At 40.1% G+C, this 13,791-nt stretch overlaps 3 protein-coding genes across 4 annotated transcripts; 1 reads left to right on the top strand and 2 right to left on the bottom strand.

Moving 5' to 3' along the window:
- Window positions 1-308: 308 nt before the first annotated feature.
- On the bottom strand, window positions 309-5,490 carry homeza (homeobox and leucine zipper encoding a). Its single transcript, XM_047028165.1, has 3 exons — window positions 5,070-5,490; window positions 4,254-4,315; window positions 309-3,848 (listed from the first exon to the last, which is right to left on the bottom strand). The coding sequence occupies exon 3, from the start codon at window positions 3,818-3,820 to the stop codon at window positions 1,742-1,744; it is 2,079 nt and encodes a 692-aa protein (XP_046884121.1). The 5' UTR covers window positions 3,821-3,848; window positions 4,254-4,315; window positions 5,070-5,490; the 3' UTR covers window positions 309-1,741.
- A 2,306-nt stretch (window positions 5,491-7,796) lies between these two features.
- Window positions 7,797-11,440, top strand: dhrs1 (dehydrogenase/reductase (SDR family) member 1). 2 transcript variants are annotated; one of them, XM_047028151.1, is made up of 9 exons: window positions 7,797-7,967; window positions 8,684-8,830; window positions 9,038-9,181; window positions 9,307-9,386; window positions 9,615-9,747; window positions 9,873-10,016; window positions 10,194-10,263; window positions 10,526-10,606; window positions 10,691-11,440. In XM_047028151.1, exons 2-9 carry the CDS (start codon window positions 8,687-8,689, stop codon window positions 10,825-10,827), a joined length of 933 nt encoding a protein of 310 aa, XP_046884107.1. In that variant the 5' UTR covers window positions 7,797-7,967; window positions 8,684-8,686; the 3' UTR covers window positions 10,828-11,440. The 2 variants fall into 2 exon arrangements, with proteins under 2 accessions (XP_046884107.1, XP_046884108.1); XM_047028152.1 differs by having other exon boundaries at window positions 7,800-7,967; window positions 8,687-8,830.
- A 49-nt stretch (window positions 11,441-11,489) lies between these two features.
- Window positions 11,490-13,636, bottom strand: c10h14orf119 (chromosome 10 C14orf119 homolog). Its single transcript, XM_047028154.1, has 3 exons — window positions 13,478-13,636; window positions 12,768-13,112; window positions 11,490-12,636 (listed from the first exon to the last, which is right to left on the bottom strand). The coding sequence occupies exons 2-3, from the start codon at window positions 13,110-13,112 to the stop codon at window positions 12,463-12,465; spliced, it is 519 nt and encodes a 172-aa protein (XP_046884110.1). The 5' UTR covers window positions 13,478-13,636; the 3' UTR covers window positions 11,490-12,462.
- Window positions 13,637-13,791: the final 155 nt, after the last annotated feature.

Genomic DNA, 13,791 nt, shown 5'->3' with positions numbered 1-13,791 from the left:
GTTTATTTGATTTAAAATATATATTTCCAGCTTTGAGTATCTTTTTTGGGAGATTTTGTTTTACACATGAAAAGGGTTTCATATTTCTTGCATTCAAGCATCCAATCTAAATGGACAGTAATGTGTTGCCTGTGATGTGTTCACTTTACTACATTAATTGGATCACTTATAAAAAATGTGTTGGGCTCTGATTGTAATTGTACAATTCAAGACCGTTTTGCCAAGCCAGAGGTCTCCCCCTACTAGTGTGATGAACAGTTGCATACCCCCAGTGAGGGAACACAAACTTTGAAAAAATGAGATTCACGTCTTGTCTGGAATTTTTATTTTGTATGTACATGTTTTAAACTGTTCAGTGACACAGTTGTGCAAATGTAACATAACCTTATGAAAAGTTTTACCTTACCATTTAATTTACAAATGAAAAAACAAGCATAACTAGTGTATACTCTCCTACAACTCAGACTAGAGGAAGACCTTTTTTTTCCTACAACCTTTCTACATAGCATACTTGTATTAACATTTCATAGCTAATAAAATAACATTAAACACCAATGTAAAAATGTTGATTAAATACATCTACTGCTATACCTGAATGTGACAGTGATGCTGTGTATGGCTGGAGATGCAAAAATGTGTATTATTGCTTTGGATTATGTTGAACCAACCCAATCCATTACCCGGTTCCATTGCTCAGTCCCTATTAAAATAATTTATCTCAATTACACAGCGCACACAAATTAAACCAATCTGCCCACATATTTAGTTTTAATGATTTACAATGAATATGGTCATGTTGTACTTAAACAAAGCCTTGTGTAGAACAACACCTCAGAAGAATAGTGAAGTCCAGGCAAAAATACATGTTTTGGATTAGGTCAACAAGTGCAGTTCAAGCCATCAAATTACAGGTTGGTTGCAATCTTGTATGACTCATTAAGCCAGCACTGTCCTTCCACCACTAACATCTGGAGGTCAGCACAAACTGCCCATAATTGCTAAGTCTACAGGCACAAAATCTGAAGTGGCAAGCAATCAAAAACACTTTACTTTATTCATTGGTTTGTGTCATCCCGTAGGTAGAACAGCATGGAATTTTACTGAAAATTGAGAGATTAAGTGATTCAAGCTTTTTACCTAAAAAAGTATTTAATGAGTTATAGCAAATAAAACATGGTCTCCAAATTTCAAGTGCAATATGTTCATTTTAAAGGAGTTTGTGTGAATGTCCAGTGTGAAAAAATTATTATTGGGTCTAAAGGAATGATAACACACAGTGATCAGTCAATATCCTAATATGTTATATTACAGTTGGCCCAGCACATTTTCACACCCAGCTACATTTAAGTACCTATGGTCCAACCAATATACTTTGTCCTTACCAAAATACAATCCTACAATACTGCACTAAAATCATATTTAATGATGGAAACGTAAGTAAACTCGGAAAGTAGACTACAATAATCAATAAACAAACCAGTGTACTCGGTACTGCCTCGCCGACAGTAGTTCCATAGGCAGCACAAGCATGACTTCAAGTCCAAATATAGAATAACACAGAGTGCAGCTATCATTCAACACAACCAACCCAAGCTCTGTCCTTGGCCTGGGAAGACTAGGGTCTTTTCAAAGTCACAAAACTCAGATTAAAGCAATACAATCCATCATTAATGCTTGGCGTCCAAAATGTGGCAAACGGAATATCCCACTATTTCCAACTTTTCCAGAGCAGGCCTCCGCTTTAATCAGTGGCATTGGATTTTGGTTCAGTTACAACTGCTTCCTGTGATGCAAACCAGTCGCGCACCTGCTGGTAGCTCATTCTTGACTTTTTGCAAAGGGAGTCCAGATCCTTCTCTTGAAGCACCCCAGTCAGGCGATAGTACACCTCCAGTGGATTGATGTCAGGTGAATCAGCAGTTGATGCGGGTGATGTTATGACGCTAACTTGAGACTTTCGTTTACGGCCCCCTCCACCCCGAAGAGTCCCACTCAAACCATTGCTGTTGGAAACCCCACTGCCATTTTGTTGCATTGCAAGCTCAGCCAGGAATTGCTCCCGGACCCCCTGCACCCAGCGTAGTTGACCATTTTTAACAGCATAACGAGTATCTCCAAACCACTGGATGACATCTGCTCGGGGCAAGCTTGTTAGTTCCACTAGCTGCGTGTAGTCCTCACTCTTCGGCCATTGGCAGGTCAGGAAGTGCTGCTTTAGTATGTCCAGCTGCTCCTTGGTCTTGCGTGGTCGGCCTGCAGGCGTTAGAGCAGGAGAGGGTGATGAAAGAGGACTGGAGAGGGGCTGGGCTCCATGTGAAGAATTGCCTTTGGCAGAACAAGCCGACTTCTGCGAGTTGTTAGAGAGATGTCTGATAGAGGGAGCAGCAGACGGTGGTGGTGGGGTGGCAGATAGAGAAGGGGAGGAAGACGGGGAGGGGATAGTACCCTCTGATAGTTGCTGTGGGATTTCTGTCTGTTTGATGACTTTGACCAGTTGAAGAGGCTTTTCATCTTCACTTTCGATCTCTGCCTCTTTAAATGTGTCTTTTTGGACAGAGGCCTCCTCCATGACCTCATCTCTCTCCACCTCCACTCCCACTGCTCTCTCCCCAAATGCTTCAATGCTGTTCGACAGGAAAGTCTGGAAGAAGTGAGAATCTTTTATCCCATTACTACGTCCTCCTCTTCCCAAAGCCTTACTTTTATCTTCCACACCATTTGGTTCAGTACGGACCTTGTTAGCAACAAGGGGAAGAGGTTGAAGCTGATGAGCATCATTCTTTGCTCCCGTAACAATGGTATGTGGATAACCCTGGGACACTCCAACCAAGCCCCGTCCATTTCTAAGCTGATAACGACTGTCGCTAAACCATTTGCGGATGTCATTCCGGCTCAGACTCGTTTCTTCCTGCAGACGCCTCAGTTCTGCTTCCGCTGGCCAATTCTCTACCAGGAAGCTGCTGCGAAGGACTGCAAGCTGAGCTTTGGACTTCTTGTAGCGCCCATGCCGTCTCTGTTGGGTAGAGGCATCTGAAAGGTCCACCGAGGTATCTACTGCGGTGCTTCCGGGCATGTCAGCAGGCGGACGGTAGTAGTACGAGTCCTCAGGGGGCGGGAGCGAGGAACTGAAACATGGGACTGTTTTGGATGGTTTGAAAGGTTCTGGTGTCTCATATTTGGATTTCTTCTGTGGGACGTGAGGGGACAAGAGAATACCCTCTATTTGATCATTATCCTCTGCCTCTTTTGGAGACTCTTCAAATCCTTTTCTCTTCATCTTGATCTCCTCCTTTGTCTCTGCGCAGTCGCCCGCCAGCTCAGGTCCAGCCAATTTGCGTCGCGTTTCCTCAATTTCCTCTGATGCCCAGCTGATGCCATATTTGATTCTCTGCACCATAAACCACACCTTGACTTTATCCAGTGGCAGTGCGCAGTGCCGGGCTAGGGCATTCACCTCACGGGATGTTGGGTAGGGGAACACATTAAAAGCCTGAACCAGCTCTGCAATAGAGTCTAGTTCACGTGTCTGGTCAGATTGTGTCCACACCAATTTCAGACCTTCTGACACCAATGGCAGGCACACTACTGAATTGTGGTTGGTGCTGAAACTCACCGAACCACCTCTTTCCCCACTTGAATTTCTGTCTGATGCACAGGATAGTCGTGTTTTTCCATTAGGGCTCGGTTGGTGGGATCCCTTTGAGGGGCGTGGCAGAGCATGTTTTTCAACACCTTCTGCCTGTGTAACATCACTCTTCAAAGGTTCTCTCATGTCCACCGCTAGTCCTGTTTTTCTGTTAAGGCCACTGTATGTTGCCATCAGTGATATCACTGTCTGTTTCTTCCGTCTAGTGGAAACAAAAAAACATGCACTTTAATAACAGCATTACAAGCTTTAATCAAATTATTCTATCTGGCACTCAAGGTCACTGACATTTTTACATTGAAGACCAATCATCAACAAATGGTGAGACACCAGTTATTCACACATTGGTTGAATGTCTTGTTAAGGACCTTCTTTAGCCAAAGTCAATTATGCAACAGCTGTTTCCCCTCCCCCTACTTCACACTCCAGTTCAAAATCTCATCACAAAACTGGTTGTATACTCTGTCCAGATTGAGCTCCCCTCCCCCCTGAAACCAAAGTGTGGTGACTGACTTTTGTTTTGTGAGGGTGGGGGAGTGGTTCTGGGGGTGCAGGGGCCTTGGGGAATGGGGGGCTGTAAGGAATCCATCACAGTCTCGTCTCTTACCCCTTTCCAGAGCTGGCTTTGTTCAGTCAAGTTCTCAGTCTTCAAAGGATGAAGTATAGCCTCTGTACAGAGACAAAAGTTGTGTTATGAAACTTTAAACTATTGATCAAATTCATATTTTATAGTAATCCCCAAAACAATGGTTGACAGATAATACATGAAAGGCACTTTTTAAATGAAATGTAGAAGTTGTTTTGAAGCCACAGTGAAAATGTTATTATATTGCTTAAAACTATATTCTGACTGCAACAGGTGTAGGAACAATTGGAGAAACCTATATGTATCCCTTGCCACAGAGGAACACATCAATGTTTCATACTGTAGTTCTGTTTTTGAGTTCAAACCCTTAGAGACGACAGTTAGGAATGGACATTTGGTCAATTGTCAACACCTGATCCAATTTACTAATCATCGGACTTAGCCTATATGAGATATTGGAGTGACTGTTGGCCAGGCCAATATATTTTTAATTAAACAATTTATAACTTAGAATTGAAAAAGCCATTAAAAGCTGATCAAACACTTGACGAATAGGCCATCCGTTGCCAAGATTGAGGCGTTTCACGTAATAACTTCAGTTAAAGGTAATTAAACTACAAAAACACATGAAGGCCACCGGCACTCAATCAACTATTTCAAATTCCATGTAAACGTAAGCCTATAGGAAAATAGATGAGATAATATTGATTTTCGGTGCCCACGACAATACTCCTCAAACGTCTTGTTCCTTTGTGGCGTAGCTACCAACTAAAATGGTCAAACTGCACAGGCGCACTCTCTCGGACACGCTTCAGTGATATATAAAAATAAACTTACCCAATTATAGGCTATGCCCCAGTCTTGTTATCGGATGTTGTACGCATAATACATGTAATTCCAAATGCTCTTTCTGAAACAGCTTAATGACTAAAGTTTGTGTTCCACAGCGAAACAGGGAAACAATACCGTCTGACCCTTGTCGCTTTATGAAGCCCTCAAAAGGATAATCGTCTCGGATACAATGATGCGAGACAACTAGAAAACTTAGTTTATATCTTATGCCTTCAGATTAAAACATAGGCCTTTATCCCTATAACCTACTAAACGTTTCTCGTTAAATAATTAATATCCCGAGGCTGAACTTGATTTCCTCAGTAGCCCACTCTGTTCGGTCCGTTGTTGCTTTTGTTCTGAATATTCCAAGTGTTTCCCCTGTCCGGCCAGATCGAGGCTAGGCGGACGACCAGGAAACTCACAGGAACCCCATCTCCTGAGTGACGGTAGCGAGGGTGTTCCATCCTATGCAAAGCAGGACAGTGATTGGATAAAGGATGCGCCTGTACCAAAAAAGACTGGTCAACAAACAAGCACCCTCCTTGCGTTCTTATGGGATGTGGTGTCACCATTTTGGAAAGGATTTTATAATTTTGTTGTTGTTTGTTTACTATTATTTTATTTATTTGTCCATTTTATTTGATAGTGCAGACAATCAGCTATTTTGACTTGTAACATATATTCTCGACCTGGGGATCAATAAACTGTTAGCTATACTCTCAAGAACATCTAACAATTGAATGATTTGTAGCTTAGGGTGTGTAACTTTCTAATGGTTACATTTCATTGACTGTGTAGGCCTACTTAATCACAGGCTAATATTGATCCTCACCAACCCATCCTGAGTTCATTGATTCTGAGTTAAAACCCAAGAGAACCACGTGGAACCACTCACTCATCATAGCAACACATATTTCTAAAGTAACTGCCTTTAAAAAGCTATTATAATCATAGTACCATTACATGCACTTAACCATAACACAACCATATAGATTTGAAATATACTGGATGTCTTAAGGTCTTGTAATCTTGAAATGACTAATTGTGAGGAGGACATGACAAGGTAGAATCAGCTGACCTACCTAAGGTGTGTGTTGTTTATGGTATCCCATATGGATGGATCAGTTTTCCAGAACTTCTGTCTCATGCTTTCAAAAATAAGATGGCATTGAATGTTGTGGCATAATTAGTCATGTTTTTCTACTGAGACCTGGAAGTTGGCTACTCAAACAAGTGTAAAAGAAATGAATCAACAGAAATATTCAAGAGTTGTGCCGTCACATGTACTCCAGCATAAGCGTTGTTGACAAGAATGTCCAATCTTCCATTTTGTTCACGTGTGATTTGTTCAAACAGGTCTTTGATTTCTTCTTTATCTGAAGAAGCACAGATCACAGGCACACAATTCCCACCCCTCTCTTTTACCTGCCATTAAAAAAGGTTCAAATTCACTACAAAATAGTCAGAAAACAAAACACATCAGTCTCCTTTATGGTGCCAAACTATCAAAACACAAACACCATCACTGTTGCAACATTAAATGAGGATACATGCTGGAAAACTCTGTTGACCCCTGGCCTGGAGATAATTGACAATTAAGTTATTTATGCAATCTCGCTCACCTGAGCTGCAGTTTCTTTTAAAGTCCTCTCCTGGCGCCCAGTGATGTAAACTGTGGCTCCTGCCTCTGAGAGCTGCAGGGCGATGCCCCTACCAATCCCCCTTGAAGCCCCTGTTACCAAACATACCCAGCCAGATAGAGCCATCTACTGGTGGGGCAGAGTAAATAAAAGTTAAACTTTGTGACGACTTAACCTGGACGAAGGATATCCTCCTGATACCAGTAGAGTGCACCAACAACCCTCCCCCCCCCCCCCCCCCCCCCCCCCACAATGTTTTTATTGTATTGCTTTAAATGTGAAATATTTGTGATGGGAGTCCGAGAATCTAAACCCAAAGCTGTTAAAATGTATTTTGTATAAGTATTTATTTATTCAATGAATTCTGCAGAAAGGGACTAGAAGCCACAGAGTACATAGTCTGTGAAGCTCAGATGAAGAACTCCCCCACGGACAGGCCCTTTATACTAAGATAACAAGCTCTGCAGCAATGTACTGCACACAACAGGCTCTTCTTCATATTATCAGCATGAAAAGTTACAGCACACAAGGATACAGCTTTCTCATTGGCTAACCAAATTGTCTTATAGCACAACATGTTTTTAACTTTCTCAACAACTAACTGTAACTGCATTACTATTACAACACAATTATAATTTCCACCCAAAAAATTACAATGTAGCCAATGGCTCATATCACTGTACTGCAAGTTTCCCATAGAATTGTATTCCTGTGATTGGTGAACCCAAAACCCTACTCTGGGTTTCAAGAAGCAAAAATGACCATTAAGAAGCTTTTCACGATTAGGCTACATCTATTTAGGCATAGGCCTATATACTGTTTAAATCATGAATATCATGAATGTCCCATCTACAGCTGACTGCAATGCTTTTGAGTCAAGAAGGCCTACTTGTCTGAACACATGCAAACTCCATTCATGTACAATATTAATAACTATGTGTTGACTTAATTATTTTCCTCTTCGTACGATTTTGTTTAGGCGTAGTTGTACAGGCCTTCGTCCATTCGATCTCTGAAATGAATAAAACAAAGGTGGCTTTTAGATATGTTACGGTGGTTGAAGGGGCGTCACCGGCTGATTTACATATCATTTTCATGAGCTGTGCCAGCGACAAGTTAAGAGTTTGAACCTATACGAGTCGATTTTAGCCTTGCCAACAGACAGGACTACGCGACTTCGGTTAATCGTAGCCTTACTGTAAATTAAAGAGGGAAGTCTTCGTCAACGCCGTGCACAGACTTGGCACTTGGAACTGTCGACGTAAGAATCAGTGGTTGTAATTTTACACGCTGTGTTTTATAAATATACGTTTATGTGTTTCTTTTCATGTGTAGCCTAGATTAATAATGTCATGCGTAATAAGGTTTCTTATCTGATTGCATTTTGCTCTTAAGTCAAATTATTTGGCAAACTACGTGTCTGTCTGTTTAAAAGGTTCGAAGGGTGATTACAATGTGTACACGACACAAATCTGCCAAGTGATTCATACTTTACAGTTTACACAATTGTGCATGTCGAAATTTGGACTGGATTGCTGCCTGACGCCACGTCAATAGCTGAAGTAGAGGAAGACAACGACGTAGCCTCGCTAATCATGTAATAATAATGTCACGTAGCGGTAGAGCTAGCTTGCTGTCAACTGATAAAAGTCAAGTTTGTGCCTAGCTAACTACTGAAAAGGGCGAGTTTATTACACTCATTGCCAACGCTTAGCATACCAACAACAACATTAATCATTTGACTGCGTTCGTCCTACTTATTATTACTACGATTTCTACGATACGTGTTATTGTGCAGACAGATATTCTGCGCGATAAGAATGTATTTGTTGACTGTCAAGAATGCACAGCTTCATCTTCTAGTCAATTTAATATAATATTTTTGTTGCTACAGTGTACTCGTATCAGAATATATCCTTAGTGTAGTCCAGTTAAACTAGTCACAAAGTCGAACTTGTATTTACTCTGCCCCACCAGTAGATGGCTCTATCTGGCTGGGTATGTTTGGTAACAGGGGCTTCAAGGGGGATTGGTAGGGGCATCGCCCTGCAGTTGTCAGAGGCAGGAGCCACAGTTTACATCACTGGGCGCCAGGAGAGGACTTTGAAAGAAACTGCAGCTCAGGTGAGGCGATTGCATAAATAACTTAATTATCAATTGTCTCCAAGCCAGGGATAAACAGTTTTCCAGCACATATCCTCATGTAATGTTGCAAAAGTGAATGTGTTTGCAGTTTGATAGTTTGTTACCATATAATGAGCCATTTTCTTTTGTTTTCTGACTATTGTTTGTTTGAATCATGTTTAGTTTTGTTTATCCTTTTAATGGCAGGTAAAAGAGAGGGGTGGGAATTGTGTGCCTGTGATCTGTGATTCTTCAAAAGAAGAAGAAATCAAAGACCTGTTTGAACAAATCACACGTGAACAAAATGGAAGATTGGACATTCTTGTCAACAATGCTTATGCTGGAGTACATGTGAGCGGCACAACTCTTGAATATTTCTGTTGATTCATTTATTTAACCCTTGCTTGAGTTGTCTACAACTTTTATGGCTCAGTAGAATAACATGACTAATTATCTGTCATAATATTCAATTCCAGGCCATTTTTGAAAACATGGGAAAGAAGTTTTGGGAAACTGATCCATCCATATGGGATACCATAAACAACACAGGCCTTAGGTAGGTCAGCTGACTGATTCTGCCTAGTCATGCCCTCCTCACAATTAGTAGTTTCAAGATTACAACACCTTAAGACATCCAGGACTTCAACTTGAAAACTCTAGTCTTTAATTAAATACCAGTAGTAACTTTATACTAATAACTGATACTGATATTCAAACAAACTGATGAACAAATTCACATTCTATTACATAACAGTAGGATAAGACTGCATTTTGTGTTATTCAGGGGACACTATTTCTGCTCTGTGTATGCATCACGGATTATGGTGGCTCAGGGCAGAGGCTTGATTGTAGTCATCTCTTCTATGGGAGGGTTGAAATATCTCTTCAACGTGCCATATGGTGTTGGCAAGGCGGCGGTGAGTCCTCCAGAAAGTACATGACTTAAACTGTATGTTTGACATGCTAGTTCAAACATGAACAATCAAAGTATTCCCATTGTTCTGAACCTAAGCTCCAAGTCTAACTTCCCACACCACTCCAGTGTGACAGGTTGGCAGCAGACACAGCATTTGAGCTCAAGAGCAGAGGAGTAGCGTCTGTCAGCTTGTGGCCAGGGGCAGTCCAAACTGAGTTGGTGTCACAACTCATCATTGAGAAGGACACACCAGTTGGTGTTGATCCTAAGGTAGATGAACTATTGTATTGTATTATAACCAGAATACGTAACTTGTCTTTACAAATCATCCACAGTCTGGTAGCTCCATATTATAGGTAATGTTATTTTTGTCTTCACAAATGTAACTTTCAGAGAAATGTACAGTTTACTGTCTATTCAATGTTTGTATGTAAAACACCTTTTCAGTTCAAAGATGTGTTTGCCAGCGGAGAAACCACAGAGCTTAGTGGGAGGTGTATTGTGGAGCTGGCAAAAGGTACAGTTTCTTACTTTCTTTAGAAATTGATTCAGGTACCTAATACTATAAAAGGCAGATATATGAATGGTGTACACATTCCTCCCAAACAGATTAATACCTAATGAAACTATTGCAAAGTCATCCTTCTGTTATTTAGGCCTTAAAGGTGGTAGGACAGTGGCTATGTAACATTTTGTCATGTCAAGTTATATAATCTCAGCAGTTGTAGTTATCTTTTTATTTTCTCTCTTGAATTTGTGTTTTTTGTGATGTGTTGAAGATAAGAACTTGATGTCGCTAACTGGAAAAGTGTTGATGACCTCTGATCTGGCAAGACGCTATGGAATAAAAGATGTTGATGGTGAGATACACATGCTGTGAGATAGTTGATTTACCTTCTGGACACCTCCATTCACTGTATAAAACGATCGCTCTTTATTTACAGGCCGCAGTGTGACAGACTACACCTCGATCAAATTCCTTTTGACCCAGGTTCCATATTTGTCCTGGCTCTCCCCTGTAGTGCCTTCATTCCTTCGGGTCCCACGGTTCGCTCTTAACCTTGCCAGTGGACGTTTCTAAGCACCACCGACATTCCATGTCATAGCTACAGCATGTTTTCCTCACCACACATAGTCAACTGTACTCATCTATACATTTATATCTGACTAGTGGGTAATGCATGTATAAGAGAATGTAATACTAGGCCATTGAATGTCAAATTTGGAGCAGTATTCACAGAAAGATAAACAAAGCTGTGACTAATCACAATGTAATACTGACTGTAATGAAATGTGATTTGTATTGACAGAAAATATGTATGATTTATGTGCATATTCATGTATTGGTACAATGGTCTTTGAAAGGACGTTTCTTTAGAAATACATTTAGCTATGATTAGAACTGTGATTATAGGCTGTGATAAACTATACAATCCATAAAATGTAAGCACTGGAAAGCTATTTTTCTTCCTTTTATAACCTTCATATTGCAATATCAAATGATGTAAATTGTTGGATGTTCTTAAGAGCATAGATATCACTCTGCAGGGATCTTTGAATGTTACAGCATCAGAGAAACAGGTGAAAATCTGGTCACTTCATGACATCTAAAAGAAATTGTGATAACATAGTTATCTACTGTTAAATGTCTATGTATCAATGCCAATAAAGTACATTTAACAGAGATTACCTTAGCTATGGCACTGGACATACACAGTGTGAGAATGGGTTGATTTATTTCCATGATGCCACTGCCATTGATCACCTGTACTCATTCACAGGCCACCCATGCACTCAAAAACCTCCATTCACCTATGCCTGTGTTGAGACAGGTTAAAATAAAACTCTATTCATGTTCAGTTCAGTAGGGTCAGTTTCATGGATACAGTAAACATAAAGTATCAGAATTACTTTAATGAAATGGTTAAAGCTCTACCACTTTAAGCACTGATTCATCCAATATTATTTAGGCAGAATTGGTCATTTGTAACAGTGAATGCATTGTAGGCTACTATATCATCAAGCCGTGAAGATGTATGAACCAAAGTAAGTTGCCATTACTAAGTGGTATTAATAAACAAAAACATTGTATACGTTGTTTTCTAAACCAAAACACTAACTTTACCCATGCAGGAATAAGGCTTTTCCAGTTCAAAGTATGATCAACCTATACAGCACTGTAGCTGTATGCACTTCAGACATGGACTCAATACTGAGTCAAACCACTCACCATCAATCATAATTATTTTATTTTTTTTAACCCAATTTAAACTTCAGAACCCCATTAAAATGGGAAGTAAAACATTCACAAATGTATGACACACTGGTACCCTACCTATGCCTAAATAAGGACACAGTTGTATGCCAATCATTAATTGCTGTTCTAATTCTGTGGACATTCAAGACAACAATAAAGAACATATTGTGATTACCTAAATTGAGTTTAATTCTTTATACAAAACTGTTCAAAATCATTATGAAAGTTACCTTTAAAGGTATTTATATGTTGTTTCCAGTTGAATCCCAACTGATACATGGGGATAAGATTTGATAGTCCAAACAAAAAAGTCAGTTTACAACACAGATTATCTTTTTTCATACAGTTAGCTCATTAACTCTTGCACAATTTGATTATTCAAACATCACTTGTTTCAGTGAGACAACATCTCCTAAATCCGTGTCCTTCACAATCAACAACATTTCTCATCATTATCTGTCATTCCTTGCCCGCTGTCCCAGCTACACCTCTGTAAAAGTGTGCAACAAAAATGGGGTCCCTCTCTTCTAAGATGTGCAAGAAGCTGTTTCTTTCCTCCTCACTCCAGGATTCAAACCATTGGGTCCAGAGGCGCAGCTGGCATTCAAATATATTTGGTGGTCTGTCCATAACCTTGAAACAATATAAAGAATACATTCCAGAGTAATGTTTCGTTTTTATTTATGTTTGGGGACATTGACAAAAACAGCTTTTACACATGCAAATACGTGACATAATTTGGAGTAAATGAAAAACAAGTTTACCTGAAGAGTGCTCAGTGAATCCAGGAGAGTGCACACTTTTCCTGGCACAGCTTTCCCCAAAAGGTCCTGAAGGAACCGTTCCCTCTGGGCGGTGCCCCAACCTAGAAACCAGCTCAACACACATCTCTGCTCTTGAAGAGTAACGTAAGACAGTGGCATCAGCTCTCTACTAGCCACAGAGTTCAGTGAGCAACATGATAAGGTCTCCAAGCTGAGAGGTACTGAGCCTTGTGGAGGCAATGGGAAGTCTGTCAGGCTAGGTGAAGACAGGTTCTCTGTAGTGGAGGGCATCCGGTCAGGGGGCTGCTGGTTTGAGCCTTGGTTGACGTGAAAGAACCAGGACATCTTCACAAAAAAAGAGCAAGATTATAAACATTCTAAATGGTGCTGAAACAGTGACATGTTGAACTTAAAGTACTACACAATACAAGGTAAAATGTTAAGTAGTGTAGTCTAATTTTCAATGCATTAAAATCATAACTACACCTATCTGACTAGTTAGTGATGGCACCCATTTATTTTGATTTTTATTAAATAGCCAAGAACTTTATAAACCCACCTAGCTAGTCAATAATCCACTATTCTGCTCTACCTGGATAGCTTTCTGGCTAACACAATTGCTGATTCAGTTGAGACAGTGGTGGCTTTAGATAGCTCTATCTAGTCTACAGTACCTAACTAGATAATTACAGAAGCAATGGTTTTCTCACCGCATTATTTTATACCGGTCACCTTGTGTTACTCATTATGTAGAGCAAGTTTACTTAGAAACGAAAGAGTAACATCTATTAAATTTAGCAGCTAACTAGCCTAGCTAACGTTAGCTAGTTCATGATGGTTGTATGTGCCGTTTGTCGAAGGACAACATACCTTAGGACATCAAAGTTGCGCAAAGTGCGCAAATAGATGACTGTAATATGGTATGAACTTTTTGTAATATTAACAAAATACAGTAACAAAGAAGTGCAAGTAACCATGATTAGATGGACGATCATTTAATATAAATTTTCCAGAATTGCATTAA

This window comes from Hypomesus transpacificus, chromosome 10 (assembly GCF_021917145.1).
Source record: "Hypomesus transpacificus isolate Combined female chromosome 10, fHypTra1, whole genome shotgun sequence".
Taxonomy (NCBI): domain Eukaryota; kingdom Metazoa; phylum Chordata; class Actinopteri; order Osmeriformes; family Osmeridae; genus Hypomesus; species Hypomesus transpacificus.
Note: the sequence above shows the minus strand (reverse complement) of the source record. Positions and strands in the feature narration are given on the sequence as shown.

What these genes read in the sequence shown, in the direction of transcription:
- homeza (XM_047028165.1), bottom strand. Translation starts at nt 3,820, where the DNA reads ATGGCAACATACAGTGGCCTTAACAGAAAAACAGGACTAGCGGTGGAC.
- dhrs1 (XM_047028151.1), top strand. Translation starts at nt 8,687, where the DNA reads ATGGCTCTATCTGGCTGGGTATGTTTGGTAACAGGGGCTTCAAGGGGG. An exon ending in ATGCTTATGCTGGAGTACAT is followed by an intron (nt 9,182 to 9,306) that starts GTGAGCGGCACA and finishes ATTCAATTCCAG; the next exon opens with GCCATTTTTGAAAACATGGG. An exon ending in CAGTTGGTGTTGATCCTAAG is followed by an intron (nt 10,017 to 10,193) that starts GTAGATGAACTA and finishes ACACCTTTTCAG; the next exon opens with TTCAAAGATGTGTTTGCCAG.
- c10h14orf119 (XM_047028154.1), bottom strand. Translation starts at nt 13,112, where the DNA reads ATGTCCTGGTTCTTTCACGTCAACCAAGGCTCAAACCAGCAGCCCCCT. An exon ending in ATTCACTGAGCACTCTTCAG is followed by an intron (nt 12,637 to 12,767) that starts GTAAACTTGTTT and finishes TATTGTTTCAAG; the next exon opens with GTTATGGACAGACCACCAAA.